This window comes from Scylla paramamosain, chromosome 15, assembly GCF_035594125.1.
Source record: "Scylla paramamosain isolate STU-SP2022 chromosome 15, ASM3559412v1, whole genome shotgun sequence".
NCBI lineage: Eukaryota > Metazoa > Arthropoda > Malacostraca > Decapoda > Portunidae > Scylla > Scylla paramamosain.
In genome coordinates, this window is record NC_087165.1 from 12,559,981 (window position 1) to 12,576,011 (window position 16,031).

At 39.4% G+C, this 16,031-nt stretch overlaps 1 protein-coding gene across 3 annotated transcripts in view; it reads left to right on the forward strand.

The window, feature by feature from the left end:
* Positions 1-16,031, forward strand: part of LOC135107207 (uncharacterized) — a 57,401-nt gene that overhangs the window by 23,165 nt on the left and 18,205 nt on the right. Inside the window, exons 3-4 of one of the 3 annotated variants that reach the window (XR_010271652.1) lie at positions 1,851-2,030; positions 7,775-8,079. Coding sequence is in view for 1 of the 3 variants with exons in the window: in XM_064016878.1 (XP_063872948.1) it covers positions 1,851-2,030; positions 4,294-4,453 (340 nt within the window). In the remaining 2 variants the exon portion in view is untranslated. Of the gene's footprint in view, positions 1-1,850; positions 2,031-4,293; positions 4,555-7,774; positions 8,080-16,031 lie in introns of those variants that run through there. The other 2 variants (XM_064016878.1, XR_010271653.1) reach the window with 2 other exon arrangements.

Sequence of the window (16,031 nt, forward strand, 5' to 3'; positions counted from 1 at the left end):
ACTCATACCAACAGGTAGACAAAGAGGGAGAGAAACGAAGATCACGAGAGAGAGAGAGAGAGAGAGAGAGAGAGAGAGAGAGAGAGAGAGAGAGAGAGAGAGAGAGAGAGAGAGAGAGAGAGAGAGAGAGAGGAAGGGAGGCAGCAATGTGATGCAATTGGCTGAATTTGAGTATAAATGGAGGACGAAGGAGGGGTGTGGGTAGACAATCAGGCAGGAAGAGAACGCGGATGGAGTTTGCGTCACTATTAAGGGACTAGGAGACGAAGGTGAGGAGGAATGTTTCAAGTAATCAAGAGGGGGAAGCAAGAGGAAAGCGATACAATGATGAATGAAAATTGGCAATATGTTCATCTAAATTGGGAGACAGTGAACATAAGATAAGCGAACAGTAACGTTTTACCGCGGAATATTTTGACTCCGGTTGATGTTGATTAGAAACACTCGTGACGAGGCCCTCGGGAATTTTGTGGGGCTGTAGGTGTACTCTGTGATGAGAGAGAGAGAGAGAGAGAGAGAGAGAGAGAGAGAGAGAGAGAGAGAGAGAGAGAGAGAGAGAGAGAGAGAGAGAGAGAATATCCCATGGCGTACTAAGCGAGAGCGACAAACAGAACGTGATTGTGAAAGACAAGGGGAAAAGTGACAGCAGGACAGACAGAGGGAAAAAGGAACTGGAAGTCACTGTTTTTTTTTAAGTCAATTAAATAAATTTAGATGTTTACTATAATGTTGAATTCAGTTTCTATTTTTTCTTGGAAGTAAGCATGAATTTTGACGTCTGCAGAAACAATATTGAACTCAAAATCTTTATTTATAGTTATATATTTTCATATAGGTCAATCAAAATGCTTATCTATATACACGTATGTATTTGCATGACATGGCAGTTCTGGTGGATGTGTAAAAAAAAAAAATTAAAAGAAATTATAATAGCGTATTGTTATATTTCAATGTTAAGTCAACTTGTTTGGCTGCCATATACAATTCTACTGACTGTTTCATTGAGTCTTGCCGTCTGACTTATAGGACATGTGTAAGTAATATGAATACTTAAAAGCGCAATTTATTCTTCAAGTATCGAGGTCTTTTCTGGTAACCTATGTGAAACGCATGAAATGATGAGCAACATTTTTTTTTTTGCCAACCAGTTAATCAATAAATAAAAAAATACCAACATAAACATGAAGACAGAGAATGATATGGGTAATATTGATTAGGGTAATGGGGGCACTGGCTAACTGGTAAGGAAAGACACAAAACAACCATCAGATAAATAAAATAAGTTTGTTTACAACCAACGCATCATTGCACCTCTTTAAGAACTACATCGAGTCTCCTCACTGGGAGTGGATGAGACGTTGCGGCAACGCCGTAAACGTGCAGCTGACACAGGCCATCCTTGATAACACATCGATACAACTTTGTCAACATAACTGACCTGCCATTACACTCCCTGGCCCCTTCCTCCGCCTCTGTCCCTAACCCCCTTTCTTCCTGGACTCCTATCACCCGTGTAGACACACATACACACATACAGACATTGTCCTGCTTCTTCCAGCGTTTCCCCCCTCCCCAGCTGCTCCAGGAAGGTCGAGGAGACGTTCCCCTCGTGTGATGGAGTGCGTGTGAGGTGCCAGATGCTCTAAATAACATGTATTATTTTCTACCTTGTTTTTACGCTCCCCTTTAGATGGAAGATATTCTCCATCATAGTGTTCTCGTTTTGTGTGGGAGTTCTCATGATATTGATTGATACATTTAACTGTCAAGAAAGCCATCTAAGTGACTCCATGTGTCGCATAAAGCCAAGCAAGGATATATTACGTGCTGTAATTATTCTTGTCTGAAAGGTCTTGTACGTTTCCTGGCCGTGAGGAATGGCCTGTCTGGGACACAAAGGGACGACCAGGCAACCCACCAGCCAGCAGCTCACAGGGCACTCCTAGGCCCACCACCGCTCCTCCACCTTTATATTTTTTCCGTTCTCCGCCCATCGCTACCAGGAGTGTATTAAGGCCACGGATCCAAAGGTAAGAGTTATTTATCATTATAATTGTTTATTCAGCGTAATCTCGGTTCATTTACGTGGTATGGCTTAGAATAATTGTTCTTGTAATATATTCCTTGTTATTATACGGAGTTCGTATCTGTTTGTTTCTCTTGACGAATACTTCCGCTGGGTGTGTAAGGCATGGAAGCGTAAACACACACACACACACACACACACACACACACACACACACACACACACACACACACACACATTCGCAGACACACTTGAAGCGACACTCACGGTTCACGTAGCACCTCTGCCCCAGAATCTCATCGTAAAGGACACGTTTGCTCCACAAGTTCAATCGCACAGTGTTGTTAAACTTGGCATCGCATGAATCTGATAGCAGGTTAATGTGCACAAACTTGTTTCATTATGTAAATACACCACCGAGAGCGGCTGTTGCTGGCGGGCCCGCGTCTACAGAGAAATAAATAGACAAAACAAACTAGACACCTTTGAATCAATAAAGACTTGAATCATTAAAGAACACTTCTTCTGTGTCTAAAAGAGAACACTGTTGTAAGGAGAATTAGAGGAAAAGAAATATATAATAAAACCAGTGTCTTGTGCAGCGTGCCGACAAAAGAGATGTTGCAAGTTGAACTGAGAGAATCTGAAACATAGTCCATTATACAAGAGCTACTGTATAAACGTACATGAAGGAATTGTTAAATTTTCAGGACTGCGCAGTTTCTGGTGCGTGGCTTTCCGTCCTGAAAAATAAGGGAAACACATGGATAGCAAAATTATGTAATTAGTGGATATACTGTTTTACAGGGTAGAACAGAGGCGGGGACTCTGGTATTGTGAATTAATACACGAAAAACAGCTTTGATTTTCCCTTTAATTTCAATGCCGTTTACTTCACATCACTACGTCGAGTTATATAAAGTAATTCCGCGACACATTCCATCGAATGCTTTGGAAAGCTGGAATCTGGTTACTAAAATAAACTCATATAATTAGTTATCTGTATACATTTCTTGGGTGTATGTAAATTATATTATATCTTATCTTCATCGACTAACCTCTCGGTAACTGATAACTATTATTTATTCAACGAGGAAGAGCATAACTAGTGTAGATAAAATAATAAAAGGGTCTATATCATAAAAAAAAAAAAAATGCGTTCATGCGACTAAAAGTTCGAGTAATTTCGCACGTAAGGAACTTTTCATATGAACTTGTTTCCGATCCTTATGAACTGCTAGAAGACACAAATTATAAACCTCTATTTTTTGAAGTGGTAATGGAATACTACCCAACTCTCCATCCCATGGCTTTTTATGTCCATTTAGCCTTGATTCTTTTTTTTTTTTTTTTTTGCGTGTGTTCAATATCTATTCACAGGCACTCTATTCTTTTATTTAACGTTTTATTTTAAATTTGTCGTCTGTTACGCTGTTGTAAGAAATTATCTTAATTCCTGTCTCTTTCCATTTATTTTTTTCTTTAATTACTTTTAAAAGTAGTGTAGAATTTGGAAGAAATAGTGTAGGTATTTTTGGAACTTCTCTTTCAAGGCATTTTCTTGCTCACTTTAGTAGTTTTCAATGACAGTGCTCTCATTATATATTTATTCCAATGCTAATACATAATATGTTTCCTTTCCTCCTTATTTTCTGATCGCTCCCACAGCTGCTAAGATTTCTTCTGAGTTAAAGGCCATCTCATATATATATAATATATATATATATATATATATATATATATATATATATATATATATATATATATATATATATATATATATATGAGTTAAAGGCCATCTCATGCATATATATATATATATATATATATATATATATATATATATATATATATATATATATATATATATATATATATATATATATATATATATATATATATATTATATATATATATATATATATATATATATTTTTTTTTTTTTTTTTTTTTTTCCGTGCAAGTGTATTCTTCATATTTTCTTTTCTTCTACATAATTAATGATGTGGATGGGATGTGGTCAGTAGTTGAATCACCGCTGCGGAATCCGTATGTCTACATTAATTTCCATGTCTAGTCTTGCAGATCAGTAAGGAACAGCAGGTCATGATTTATTATGCAATTTCACATTCAGCACAAAGCTTACACGGCAAATATCCAGAACAACACAGCAGTTAAAACCTACTTAGCATTAAACATCCATAAATGTGATGTCAAAGGTACTATTGAAATCTGAAAGGATGAAAAATAACTAAATCTGCCCACAGGAGCTGTTGCACTAAAACTCTCATCCGGTCAGCGCGCTCTACGCTCTCACAGTCCTGGAAGAGCTCGGGGCCCTTTGTCTGCGGCGCGGGGGCTGATAAGGTCACGCTGTGCCCCAGTGATGACACTACTGTCCCTTCTGAATGCCAGACATTAATATAAACAATATAACGGACTCCTAAAAAGAGACGTTTACGGTTTTCCTTTGGCGCAGAAGAGAATAATTAAGACAATTAGGGTACAACTGAAATTAGTGAAACACAGAGGTTTTAAGAGGACACTTACGTTGTCTCTCTCTCTCTCTCTCTCTCTCTCTCTCTCTCTCTCTCTCTCTCTCTCTTTCTCTCTTTCTCTCTCTCTCTCTCTCTCTCTCTCTCTCTCTCTCTCTCTCTCTCTCTCTCTCTCTCTCTCTCTCTCGTTCATAGAGATCACCAAGCAGGTATTTAGTGATCTAGACTGAGCTTTTTGACTTTTTTCGTGGATCTTTTCATTTACTGAATATCATGTTTCACTTGCTGCTGAAAATGAAGTCGCTTCACAGTTAACGTTCGTTGTAAAGTTTTGTGCCATATATTCTGTATTAACTTATTTATTTTTAATTAGCAAATTTTAAAACAGATGCTTGTATATACTTGATATACACTGATGTTTACTACAAATACATGTCGTTTACTCCAAATTGCGTCACAGTATTTTCATGTTAGTTTATTCTGCGCATTTTTCTTCTAGCACAGAATTTCGAACTGTACATTAGTGTCGCTGAGTCTCTATAAGAGAAGGAAGCAGTGGAGGGAGGGAGGGAGGGAAGGGATGCATGGAGGGATGGCGAGACTTCAGGGGTAGGAAACTAAAAATATCCACAGGTCATGCAGCCACTTTTCCATCCGAGGAAGCGAAGAAGGAAAATAAAACGAGGGAACGTTAACTTCGAACGGTGACATTTTCGACACGTTTGAACATTTTTTTCTAGCATCCTCCATTTTTTCACCAATTTGCAGGAGACTTTCTTTGTATGTGTGCTTTTTTTTTTTTTTTTCTTTTCGAGGCTCTGACTTTCTGCGTGCATGTGTTCCTTTCACATCCGCAATGCAGCCTCTATGTGCGTTTCCACTAGAAATTCCTTAGATTGCGTGGGGCCGGACGAGGAAGAGATTAGGGAGAGGGTGGAAATGACCTTTTGTGGCAAGCACGGAGGGTTGCAGCGGCCTGCTGGGTTTAGTGCATACGTGGACCTGAAGAGAAGACTGTGGTGACCTTATGAAATGATTACAAGGAGAGAGAGAGAGAGAGAGAGAGAGAGAGAGAGAGAGAGAGAGAGAGAGAGAGAGAGAGAGAGAGAGAGAGAGAGAGAGAGAGAGAGAGAGAGAGAGAGAGAGAGAAATTCCTATCTTCATGGGCATCAACACTCTCCTTTTTATGCTTTTCCATTACTGAAATGAATACTCATGTACTATAATTTACTTTTTTTTTCAGTGAGTGTCGTCTTCTTACGTAAAGGTGTGCTCTTATATGCCACCGTATAATGAGTTGATATGCACTGGTGACCATTAGTGAGTTTTAAATATTGACACTTTGGCACTAAACTATGAGAGAACTCCTTCCAACTCACCCTAAAGAACGCAGGTTATTGTGACGTCTTCCATTTATTATATATCTGTTGTTTCTTTAGTTGGTTGGTTAGTCTTGAGTTTGTTTTTAAATATGTGTGTAGTATTTATAAGGCAACGAAAATGCTTTTTCTCTAACGTGCCTGTGTAAAGATATGAAAATATTATCTTCATAGTCTAGTGTGTGTGTGTGAGAGAGAGAGAGAGAGAGAGAGAGAGAGAGAGAGAGAGAGAGAGAGAGAGAGAGAGAGAGAGAGAGAGAGAGAGAGAGAGAGAGAGAGAGAAGAAGAAGAAGAAGAAGAAAGAAAGGGGAAAATTGTAATTATCTAGGAATTAAAGGCAAGGAAGGAGGTGAACCGAGGAGAGGACATGTGACGGAACAAAGAGTCGCAGGCGGTGGTAATTCTGAGTCTCCGGGAGGAGAAAGAGAACAACCGGACCAGGACAGGGAAGAAGGACACTAATTAGGGAGTTTGTGAAGGCAAAAGAAACAGAAAGAACGAACGGAAGGAAACTAAGAAAGGGAAAAAATGTTGGTCGTTTACTAAAATTTAACAAGGGGACATGTATTATATATTTACTGCACTGAACGTCATACCATATGGAATTAAAAAAAATAATTGTGAAAGTGAAGTGAAGCGAAATGTAAACTGTTTAAAAGTGAGAGGAAATACTCAGTGTTTTATGAGAAAATAAAACACACACACACACACACACACACACACACACACACACACACACACACACACACACACACACACACACACACACACACACACACACACACACACACACACTATTTTCATCATGATGTGAGAAAATATGTGTAGAACGTTTATGATCACAATTACGATAAAAAAGATGATTCGTGATAGTGTCCCCCATAACCTTTCTGTTCCATAAAACAACAAAGCATAGAAAAATACACAGTAAATACTGGCCTCAGGAAATCCGGCTGAGAGAGAAGGAAACAGGGGAGGAAAATACTGTACGTAGGTGCATTAAAATTATTGCTGGGCTACAGACACAGGCACACATATATACATATAAACACATGCGTACGTGTTATTATCGTCATCGGCATGCTCATATACACAAGAGTGCAGTGAAAAAGTACATAAATGAAGTAGAGGTGTTCCCAAACCTTCGGAGAAGACGTGCAGTGGGGTTGCTCTTCCGTATAAACATATTTAGTGAGAAAACGAGTGTTCACACAATTTACTTGGAGTCCATAAATGAGGCGACTTTTCTATCTTTTATGGTGTAAATGCATGTAATGTCAGGCATAAAGTGGGGGAAGTGCGTGCTCAGCGTCGGAATAAGCAGGGATTGAATCTTCATGTTCACTTATTTATGTGCATCTTTACTACCTTCGCATGAGTCTTCAGGCTCGGGAGGATGGCTCGCTGAGCCAAGCCAACCCCGCCCTCTCTTTCATTCCTTTTCAGCAGCAGAGGCTGGAAGAATTTTAGAATTATAAGTCATATAGTAAAAACCACGATAAAAGTTTAGTGCGAAAAGACTTTCGTAAAACTGGAACTTGAGTAAAAAAACGCAAAAAAAAATCTTTTGACTTGCTTCTATCAGAGCAGTTGATAAAAAAAAAAATAGGAAAGGTTTATGGTATATAAATAAAAGAAGAAAAAAAATATGGTATATGAAAAATAAACGTAAAAGTTGTACGGTCAAAGTGTAGCTGGAAGGAAGGATGATCACAGCGGGGTGGCTGCGTCTGGAGGGGAGACCAAAGTGAATAAACAATGGATTCATGGGAAGCGATTTGCGCAGAGCATTGAGGATCTTCTTATTAACCATAACATTGAATCTACGTTTTAATGTCGGGGTCTGTCGTGTGTCATTTGTATCTTTTCAACAGTGCACGCCAAAACCAGACTCTTGGGTACATGACACAGGACCGCAACACCTGGACGTAGAAAGCAACTTAAGCCTGGTTTTACTTCTATCATTATTTTCAAGTCACTTTAGATTGGTAGGAACATACAAAGACGAAGGATGCCAGCCAGTCCATCGAAGATGTTTGCCAGACATAAATCCGAGGACCAGCGTGTGGACCCTCTTGGATGGTGTAACTCTATCTTGGAAGAGGACGTGGGCGAGACTCTGTTGAGGCCCAGGCCACTTACGGGACAGAGTGGAGCGAGCGAGGGGACGCGGAACCAAGTAATTTTTTTTTTTTTGTGTGTGTGTTTGTTTGTTTGTTTGTTTGTGTATGTGTGTGTGTGTGTGTGTGTGTGTGTGTGTGTGTGTGTGTGTGTGTGTGTGTGTGTGTGTGTGTTGCACTTGTCCATTTCGCGATTTCTCACCCCACACTATCTTCCAGATCACTATCATCGCCATCATCTTTACTAACCCCATGCCTATCTACCACTATCACTAATTTTTCACTTCATAGCCACACCCATTATCATCATCATTTTCACCGTCATTCTTCTACCCATCACTATCTTATAAACCATAAATTTTCATTTTCTTTCACTTATCATCTTCAACTCCATCACCTTAATCTTTCCACTCATCATTCCCCCTTCACTGACTATCACCACCCATCCATCATGCATCACACCTTTATCGTTTATGATCCCTATGCTCTCCTATCACTCACTCAGTACCAGCTATCATACCCAGCACCACCTGTGACGCTTCACCATTGCACGTCACCGCCTACCTACTCGTATATCCTGCAGCACCACTCATCATTTTCCATTACCGAATACCACCATCACCCCTTGCTAAACGAGGGCGCCACGAGTAAATAACAATGTGTAGAGAGAGGCATAGTTTTTTGTAGCAAGCGCTGGCACACACACACACACACACACACACACACACACACACACACACACACACACACACGCGCGCGCGCGCACACACACACACACACACACACACACACACACACACACACACACACACACACACACACACACACACACACGGCCGCTTAGCAGGGTGTCATTGATATACTGGAAGAGACCGTTATTTTCTCTCTCTCTCTCTCTCTCTCTCTCTCTCTCTCTCTCTCTCTCTCTCTCTCTCTCTCTCTCTCTCTCTCTCTCTCTCTCTCACGAACACATGACCTGCTTCTTGACAAACTTGGTGCAAAGCTGCTCCACCGTATGTCCGGGGAAAGAATTGCAAACAAAACTTTACTGCAGCGAAATGTTTTCTTCCTTACACTTTGCTGGTTAATTGTCGAGGCTGGTCCACTTCCGAGGCTCGTCCCGAATGGCTCATGTGCCTCAGGTTTTAGAAATGCGAACTTTTCGATTTCGATCACCGAGATAACTGTGGCGGAAGACCAAACAGGAGATTGCTGGGGACGAGAATGCCGACGGTCACATGGGCTGGGGACAGGACTGATATGAACTGCGCACGATAACACAGGGATTGATAACTCAGAGAGGTGCAGCAGGTTTTTCAAAGGATCACTTGGCGGTCGTGGTGTGTGTGTGTGTGTGTGTGTGTGTGTGTGTGTGTGTGTGTGTGTGTGTGTGTGTGTGTGTGCGCGCGCGAATATCTATATTTTGTACGAACATGTAATAAAATACCGTTATGGCGAGAGAATGGAGAGGTGGGGAAATGAAATGGATGGAGGAACGAAGTTACGGAGAAAAATGAGGCACAGATGTGGCACTTCGTTGTGAGCGGGTGAGGGACGGAGAGGAGAAAAGAGAGAGTTACTTCTAAAAAATGTCAGATGTTTTTTTTCGGCTGAAATAAGCAACTTCCAAGTAGGCTTTGAAGAAAAACTAACATCACTGGATTCAGTTAATCTTTTACGCTCAAACTTTATTATCTTGTTTCTTTTTCTCACATACAGAGGGATTGTATGTGTTTCCAATGTAAATTCTGCTTGTAAAGAAATATCTCTGGAAACATTTTGCTAATGTGAAGAAAGATAACTAAATTAAATGTTATTTATAATGTCTGCATTACTTATAGTTTCTGTAACATTTTGAGAATGGAACACCAACGAAATAATTTCATATGGGCTGTTATTTACAACTATATGAATTGGTCAAATGTTTAACTCATTTATCAAAGAAGCAGCTAGACCCGCTCTCTGTGACATACCTGGTGATGGAATCATTATTATTTTTCCAGTCTTATAAAACATTTAGAAATGCGTCAGAGTGATTTAAAATTGTGTGTCTTGATACTTATTCCTGAATTTTCTTCGAAATAAAATGGTTTTACAATTTAAAAATCCTAATTGTTTTCAGACAATAAGGCAGTTACATTTATCTTAATAGTTTTATATTGTGCACGTTTAGATTTATTTTTCAAAATTAAGATTACTTGAAGTTTAGTTTTATGTACGCGGACTTCTGAGTGTCAGGTATTTTTTGTTTAAAAAAGATAACCATAAAAAATAATTTTACTATTCAAAGCATCGCCAACATCCACTTGTATGGTCTTTTTTCCTCGTTGGCTGGCGCTTTCCCGAAATGAATATACTAACGAGATTTAGTTTTGACCACTTAACATTGGCTTCATTTATAATGAAATCCTAGATTTGAGGATTTACAATGGATAGATTTTGTAGGCTAATTTAATGAATATATTGATGAAATCATACAATTACTTAATACTTTATTGGCATTTATAAATCGCTATATTTTGTTTTCATCATTGCGTGATATATTCGGTTCCTAATAACAAAACAACAATTATTATTGATCTGTTAATAATTGCATACAATTGAGAAGCATCGCCTAAGTATCCTTTGATTAACTAAAATTAGACTGCTGCTAAAATAACTTTATAGTATATAGTACTGTAATTGCCACATGCTGAACTAATCTAGAAGCCACTCCTACTGCATCTAGCTCTTCTGGCTCCCCAGCTCTAAACAGAGACAGGGAGGCCGGGAGAGGAAGAGGCAGGAACAGAACGCAGAAAGACAGAAAGAGACAGACGCAGGCAGACAGATATGGGGAGGATGTGTGGAACGGCCGTCAGTCTGCTACAAGGAAAGGCTCGTCAAGTCCCTCGTGTTGGATGAAATATAGAACCATTAGGAGTTTCCAGGCGTAGTCAGACTGCCTCTTCCCTTCCTTAACCACTCTTCCTCCTCCTCCTCCTCCTCGTCCTGCTGTTGCTGCTCCTCCTCCTCTTCTTCCTCCTCTTCCTCCTATTACTCCTTTCTTTCTCATCTGTACCCTCTTTTCTTTTTGTGTTTTTCATCCCTGTCATCCCAGTTTGTTCTCTCTCTCTCTCTCCTTTCTTTCTCCCCTTCTCATATCTCTTCCATTTCCCTTTTATTTTATTTTGCCTCCTGTCCCTCTTATCTACCTTTCTTTCTCTTGTTTTTCTTCGTCGTCGTCGTCCTCTTCCTTCTGCCCCTCCATCAGCACCACCACCACTACCACCCCCATTTTCTCCTACTCATTTCCATCATACTACGTCTTAATTTTTCATTATTTTGAATTTTTACTCTCTCTCTCTCTCTCTCTCTCTCTCTCTCTCTCTCTCTCTCTCTCTCTCTCTCTCTCTCTCTCTCTCTCTCTCTCTCTCTCTCTCTCTCTCGCTTTTTTTTCTCGTGTCATATCTTGCGTTCCCTTCCTCCTTCCTTCCCTTTCATTTCCTCCTTCACGTAAGGTCTATCAAGTTCCTTTTTCACTAACTTTATTGTCTACACTATTCTCTTATCACCATCTTTCTCCTGGTCACATTCCATCTTTACTTCCTCCTCCTCCTCCTCCTGCTCCTCCTGCTCCTCCTCTTCCTTCACTCCCTTTCCACTCTTACTGCCCTCCTTCATCTCTCTGTTCGTTGACACAGAACACTCGCTTCTTTCCATTCATTACCCCTCCACGGACAGTCCCTCATCCAGCCCTTCGCCCTTCCTGCCTTCCTCATCCATTTCCCGTTCCTTCATTCCCTCCTCTACACTTCTGCTGCCTGCCTTCTCTTCCTCCCTCCTGTTCCTCACCACGATGCGCTTGTCTCCTAAGTAACTTTGCCCCCACGAGAGAAGTAGAAGGGTAGAAATTTCTACTCCCTAAGATTTCGTTTTTCTTTTTAATCCTGATTTTATTTATTTTTTTAATCCTCGTTCCATCTCTCTCTCTCTCTCTCTCTCTCTCTCTCTCTCTCTCTCTCTCTCTCTCTCTCTCTCTCTCTCTCTCTCTCTCTCTCTCTCTCAGCCTCTCTCGGTTGGTTAGGGTTGTAGCTAATCGAGTTTGACGTGCATAATTGCCTTTTTTTCTTCTTTCATTATTTCGTTTCCTGATGTCTTCAGCTACTCTGCTTTTCCTTCTGCTGCTACAAAAACGACAACTTTTGTTTTACCACTATTACCATTATTTCATTTACTTCTTCTACTACTACTACTGCTACCACTACTACTGCTACTACTACTACTACTGCTATTACTACTACTGTTACTACTGCTACTACTACTACTACTACTGCTGCTACTACTACTACTACTACTACTACTACTACTACTACTACTACTACTACTACTACTGCTGCTGCTGCTGCTGCTGCTGCTGCTCCTGCTACTACTACTACTACTACTACTACTACTACTACTACTACTACTACTACTACTACCACCACTACTACTACTACTCCTACTACTACTACTCCTACTACTACTACTACTACTACTACTACTACTACTACTACTATTACTACTACTACTACTACTTCTGCTGCTACTCCTACTACCATTACTATCACTACTGCTACTATTACTACCACCAATATTACCATTACTGCTACTACTTCTACTACTACTGCTACCACCACCACCACCACCACCATTACTACCACCACTATTACTAATACTACTGAATAACTAGCTATCACTGTTATCTCCACTTCCACGCCCAGTACTAATATAACCATTGATTTATGTAATTTTCATCAGTAAATTTTCTTTCTCATGAACAAGGTCTTGTATATATTAGTCTTTAATAACAATGTTTCGAGCACATAGTAACCCTCACGGCTCTTTAATGTATTCATCTTAAGCCCTTGTGCTTCCCCTTCTTCCTCCTAATATTTCCTGCTGAGGCCTCGGCTTACGCGTTTCACTTCCTTTATCATTTCCTCCCCTTCTGTTCATAACTTCCTTCTTTTTTCCCCTTGTATTCTAATCCGCAGAGTTTTTCAGTGATATTTTTTTCCCCTTCTTTCCATATTTTTTTTCTAATTCTTACTTCTTCTTTCTTATTTTTATTCCCTGATGGATTCATATATTTCTTCGCCACCCTTATTCCTTGTTTGACGTGCTTTTTTTTTTTTTTTTTATTTAATTTTCACGATTGTCGCATCTGCCATCTCCGTCTCTTCTCTGACAACCCACAGTGACATTCCTTTACCTTGACTTTTCTACTGCTCGAAAAAACTCCTTTGATCTTCAGCAGGAGGTACGTAACAAGTGTTCATCTGTCATGATGTGTTTCCTGCTGTTGGAAAGAACGATTACCAGAGAGCGAGCGAGAGAGAGAGAGAGAGAGAGAGAGAGAGAGAGAGAGAGAGAGAGAGAGAGAGAGAGAGAGAGAGAGAGAGAGGTTATTTGTGTTTTTATTTCTCCAAATTTAGTAACTTTTTCCACCCAATAGTCCTCCCTTACTATTTTTTTCTCGCCCTCTTCATTACTTAGCTGCAGCAAAGCCTTCAGTATCAGGATTGTCTTAATTTTTATTTTGTTCCCCTTATTCTCATTGATTTTTTTTTGTTTTCATTGTTCTTTAATATAATTCCTTTCACTATATTCTTATTTCTTTTTAAAGTCTCTTTCGTTTCCCCTTATCCTTAATATTTTTGTCAGTTATACTATAGTTTTGAAGTTTATGAAGGAAAGATTTACGTATTTTGCAACTAAAAAAAAACATGAACAGTGTTTACAACCTGATTTCCAAGCTTTTATCACCAGCCTTTTTTTTTTTTTTTTTTTGTGTGTGTGTGTGTGTGTGTGTGTGTGTGTGTGTGTGTGTGTGTGTGTGTGTGTGTGTGTGAGAAGAAAGAGAGAGAGAAAAGAATATAGTTTCAGATTCCTCATATTTTTTTTTCTTTTTTCTTTTAGAAGACAGTGCAGAATTTGGCGAGGAAAGTTTGTGTAATTATGGAAATGTTTGCGTGAGCTTAGTCGTGTGGAAGAGTGAAGGATGATGTATTTGGCAAGCTTGCAGGACACGGCTATCGGAGAGTTTAACAATGATGCAGCAGTTATTCATGCAAGCAAAACATGTGGAATTATTCGTAGTGGTGAACAAGTAAATAGATTGCTCTCTCTCTCTCTCTCTCTCTCTCTCTCTCTCTCTCTCTCTCTCTCTCTCTCTCTCTCTCTCTCTCTCTCTCTCTCTCTCTCTCTCTCTCTCTCTCTCTCTCTCTCTCTCTCTCTCTCTCTCTCTCTCTCTCTCTCTCTCTCTCTCTCTCTCTCTCTCTCTCTCTCTCTCTCTCTTATACCGACAGTTTCTTACGAAGATGTGGCAACATCGGAAGAATCGCAGCTTTGAGAAAGAGATAATGGTTAAACAAAACGGTGTGTGTGTGTGTGTGTGTGTGTGTGTGTGTGTGTGTGTGTGTGTGTGTTTTCACCTTCATGTGAAAAGATATGTAACCGGTCGAATTTTTCTCTTTTTCAGCTTGTAAATGTTGTTATAATATAAAACAGTCTTTTAAAACATTATTAAGAAGCTAAACATATCTACTATCGTCTACATCTGCGAGAGAGAGAGACAGAGAGAGAGAGAGAGAGAGAGAGAGAGAGAGAGAGAGAGAGAGAGAGAGAGAGAGAGAGAGAGAGAGAGAGAGAGAGATTACAGATAAGTTAAAAGAGATAAGCATATGAAGACATTTGTTATAGATAAGAGCACAAATCAAGGAAAAAAAGCAAACTGAAATCCATAAAAGGAAAGTATGAAAATAATATAAGTAAAATTTTGCAAATATATATCAGTCACATTACATCAGAGGCTTCTATAACACCGACGTCTCAAGAACTGAGAAAAATAAACACAAGAACCTCATGATAAAACGGGATTATTAAAAAGTCACTTTCACCTGACGTGCGAAAGAAACGGGATTGCGCATTTCCTATCACTGTAAAGTAAAAAAAAATACGAAATTGCGTTTAAGACTTCCAAGACGGACGCAGTGCACACAAGAATCTGATAAAGGAACAGGATGATTAACAAGTCGTCTTTATCTGAAGGGTGAAATGAATGTGATCACACGTTTCTTAGCAGAGAGAGAGCAAGAACAAATTAAAAGAGAAAAACTAATAGAAGACAGGAATATGCGACAAGATGGAGAAGTAGTGGTTTATTCACTTTGTATCCATTGCAGTCCCTCGTGTGCCCGGTTACATACACACGTACACGCACGCACGCAAGCATACATACATGCATAGCTTGCTGTATTCAGTGAAAGAAATAAAGATATCTAAAGGGGAGAGAGAGAGAGAGAGAGAGAGAGAGAGAGAGAGAGAGAGAGAGAGAGAGAGAGAGAGAGAGAGAGAGAGGATGGGAGGAGAAAAATAAAATATTTAACGATAAAAGAATTGCAAGGACTAAAGTTTTCACTTCGTTCATATTCCTTTTTACACTGAATCTTTCTTTACAATTTGCTTTGATTATTCATTTGACGTTTTTGAATTAATTGCTTTTAGATTTTCATGGAAAGTTACATCGCCTGGACCATTTATTTCATGCGTATTTCGGGCATTTCTTTAAACTGTGCAGTTGTGAATACATTTCGGTGTCTTAGCTTTGGTCGTATTCACAAGTCGTTTGTCATCGCCGGTAAAATCTCGTTAGTTATGCACACACGCAGTATGACTAAAGTGTAATTTATCTGATATGTGCGTTGCATCTGCTAATTATGATGTTATCTTGTCGTCTGTAAACCGCTGAATCTCGTAACATGAGATACACCTCAAAATTATTAGTTTCCAGTCTCAAAAGAAAGACATTTTCGCAGTGGAATGTAATTATGCAACGACGCAGGACACGAGGTTTCAGAATTTGTCGTATAGTTAGGTATAATTAGGTATATATGTGCCATGAGCCCGCGCCGGTGAGTGCTTAAAGTCCATTAGTAATTTTTGTTTGATTTACCTTATTCAAAAAAAACATTATGTGCTTTTAATTACA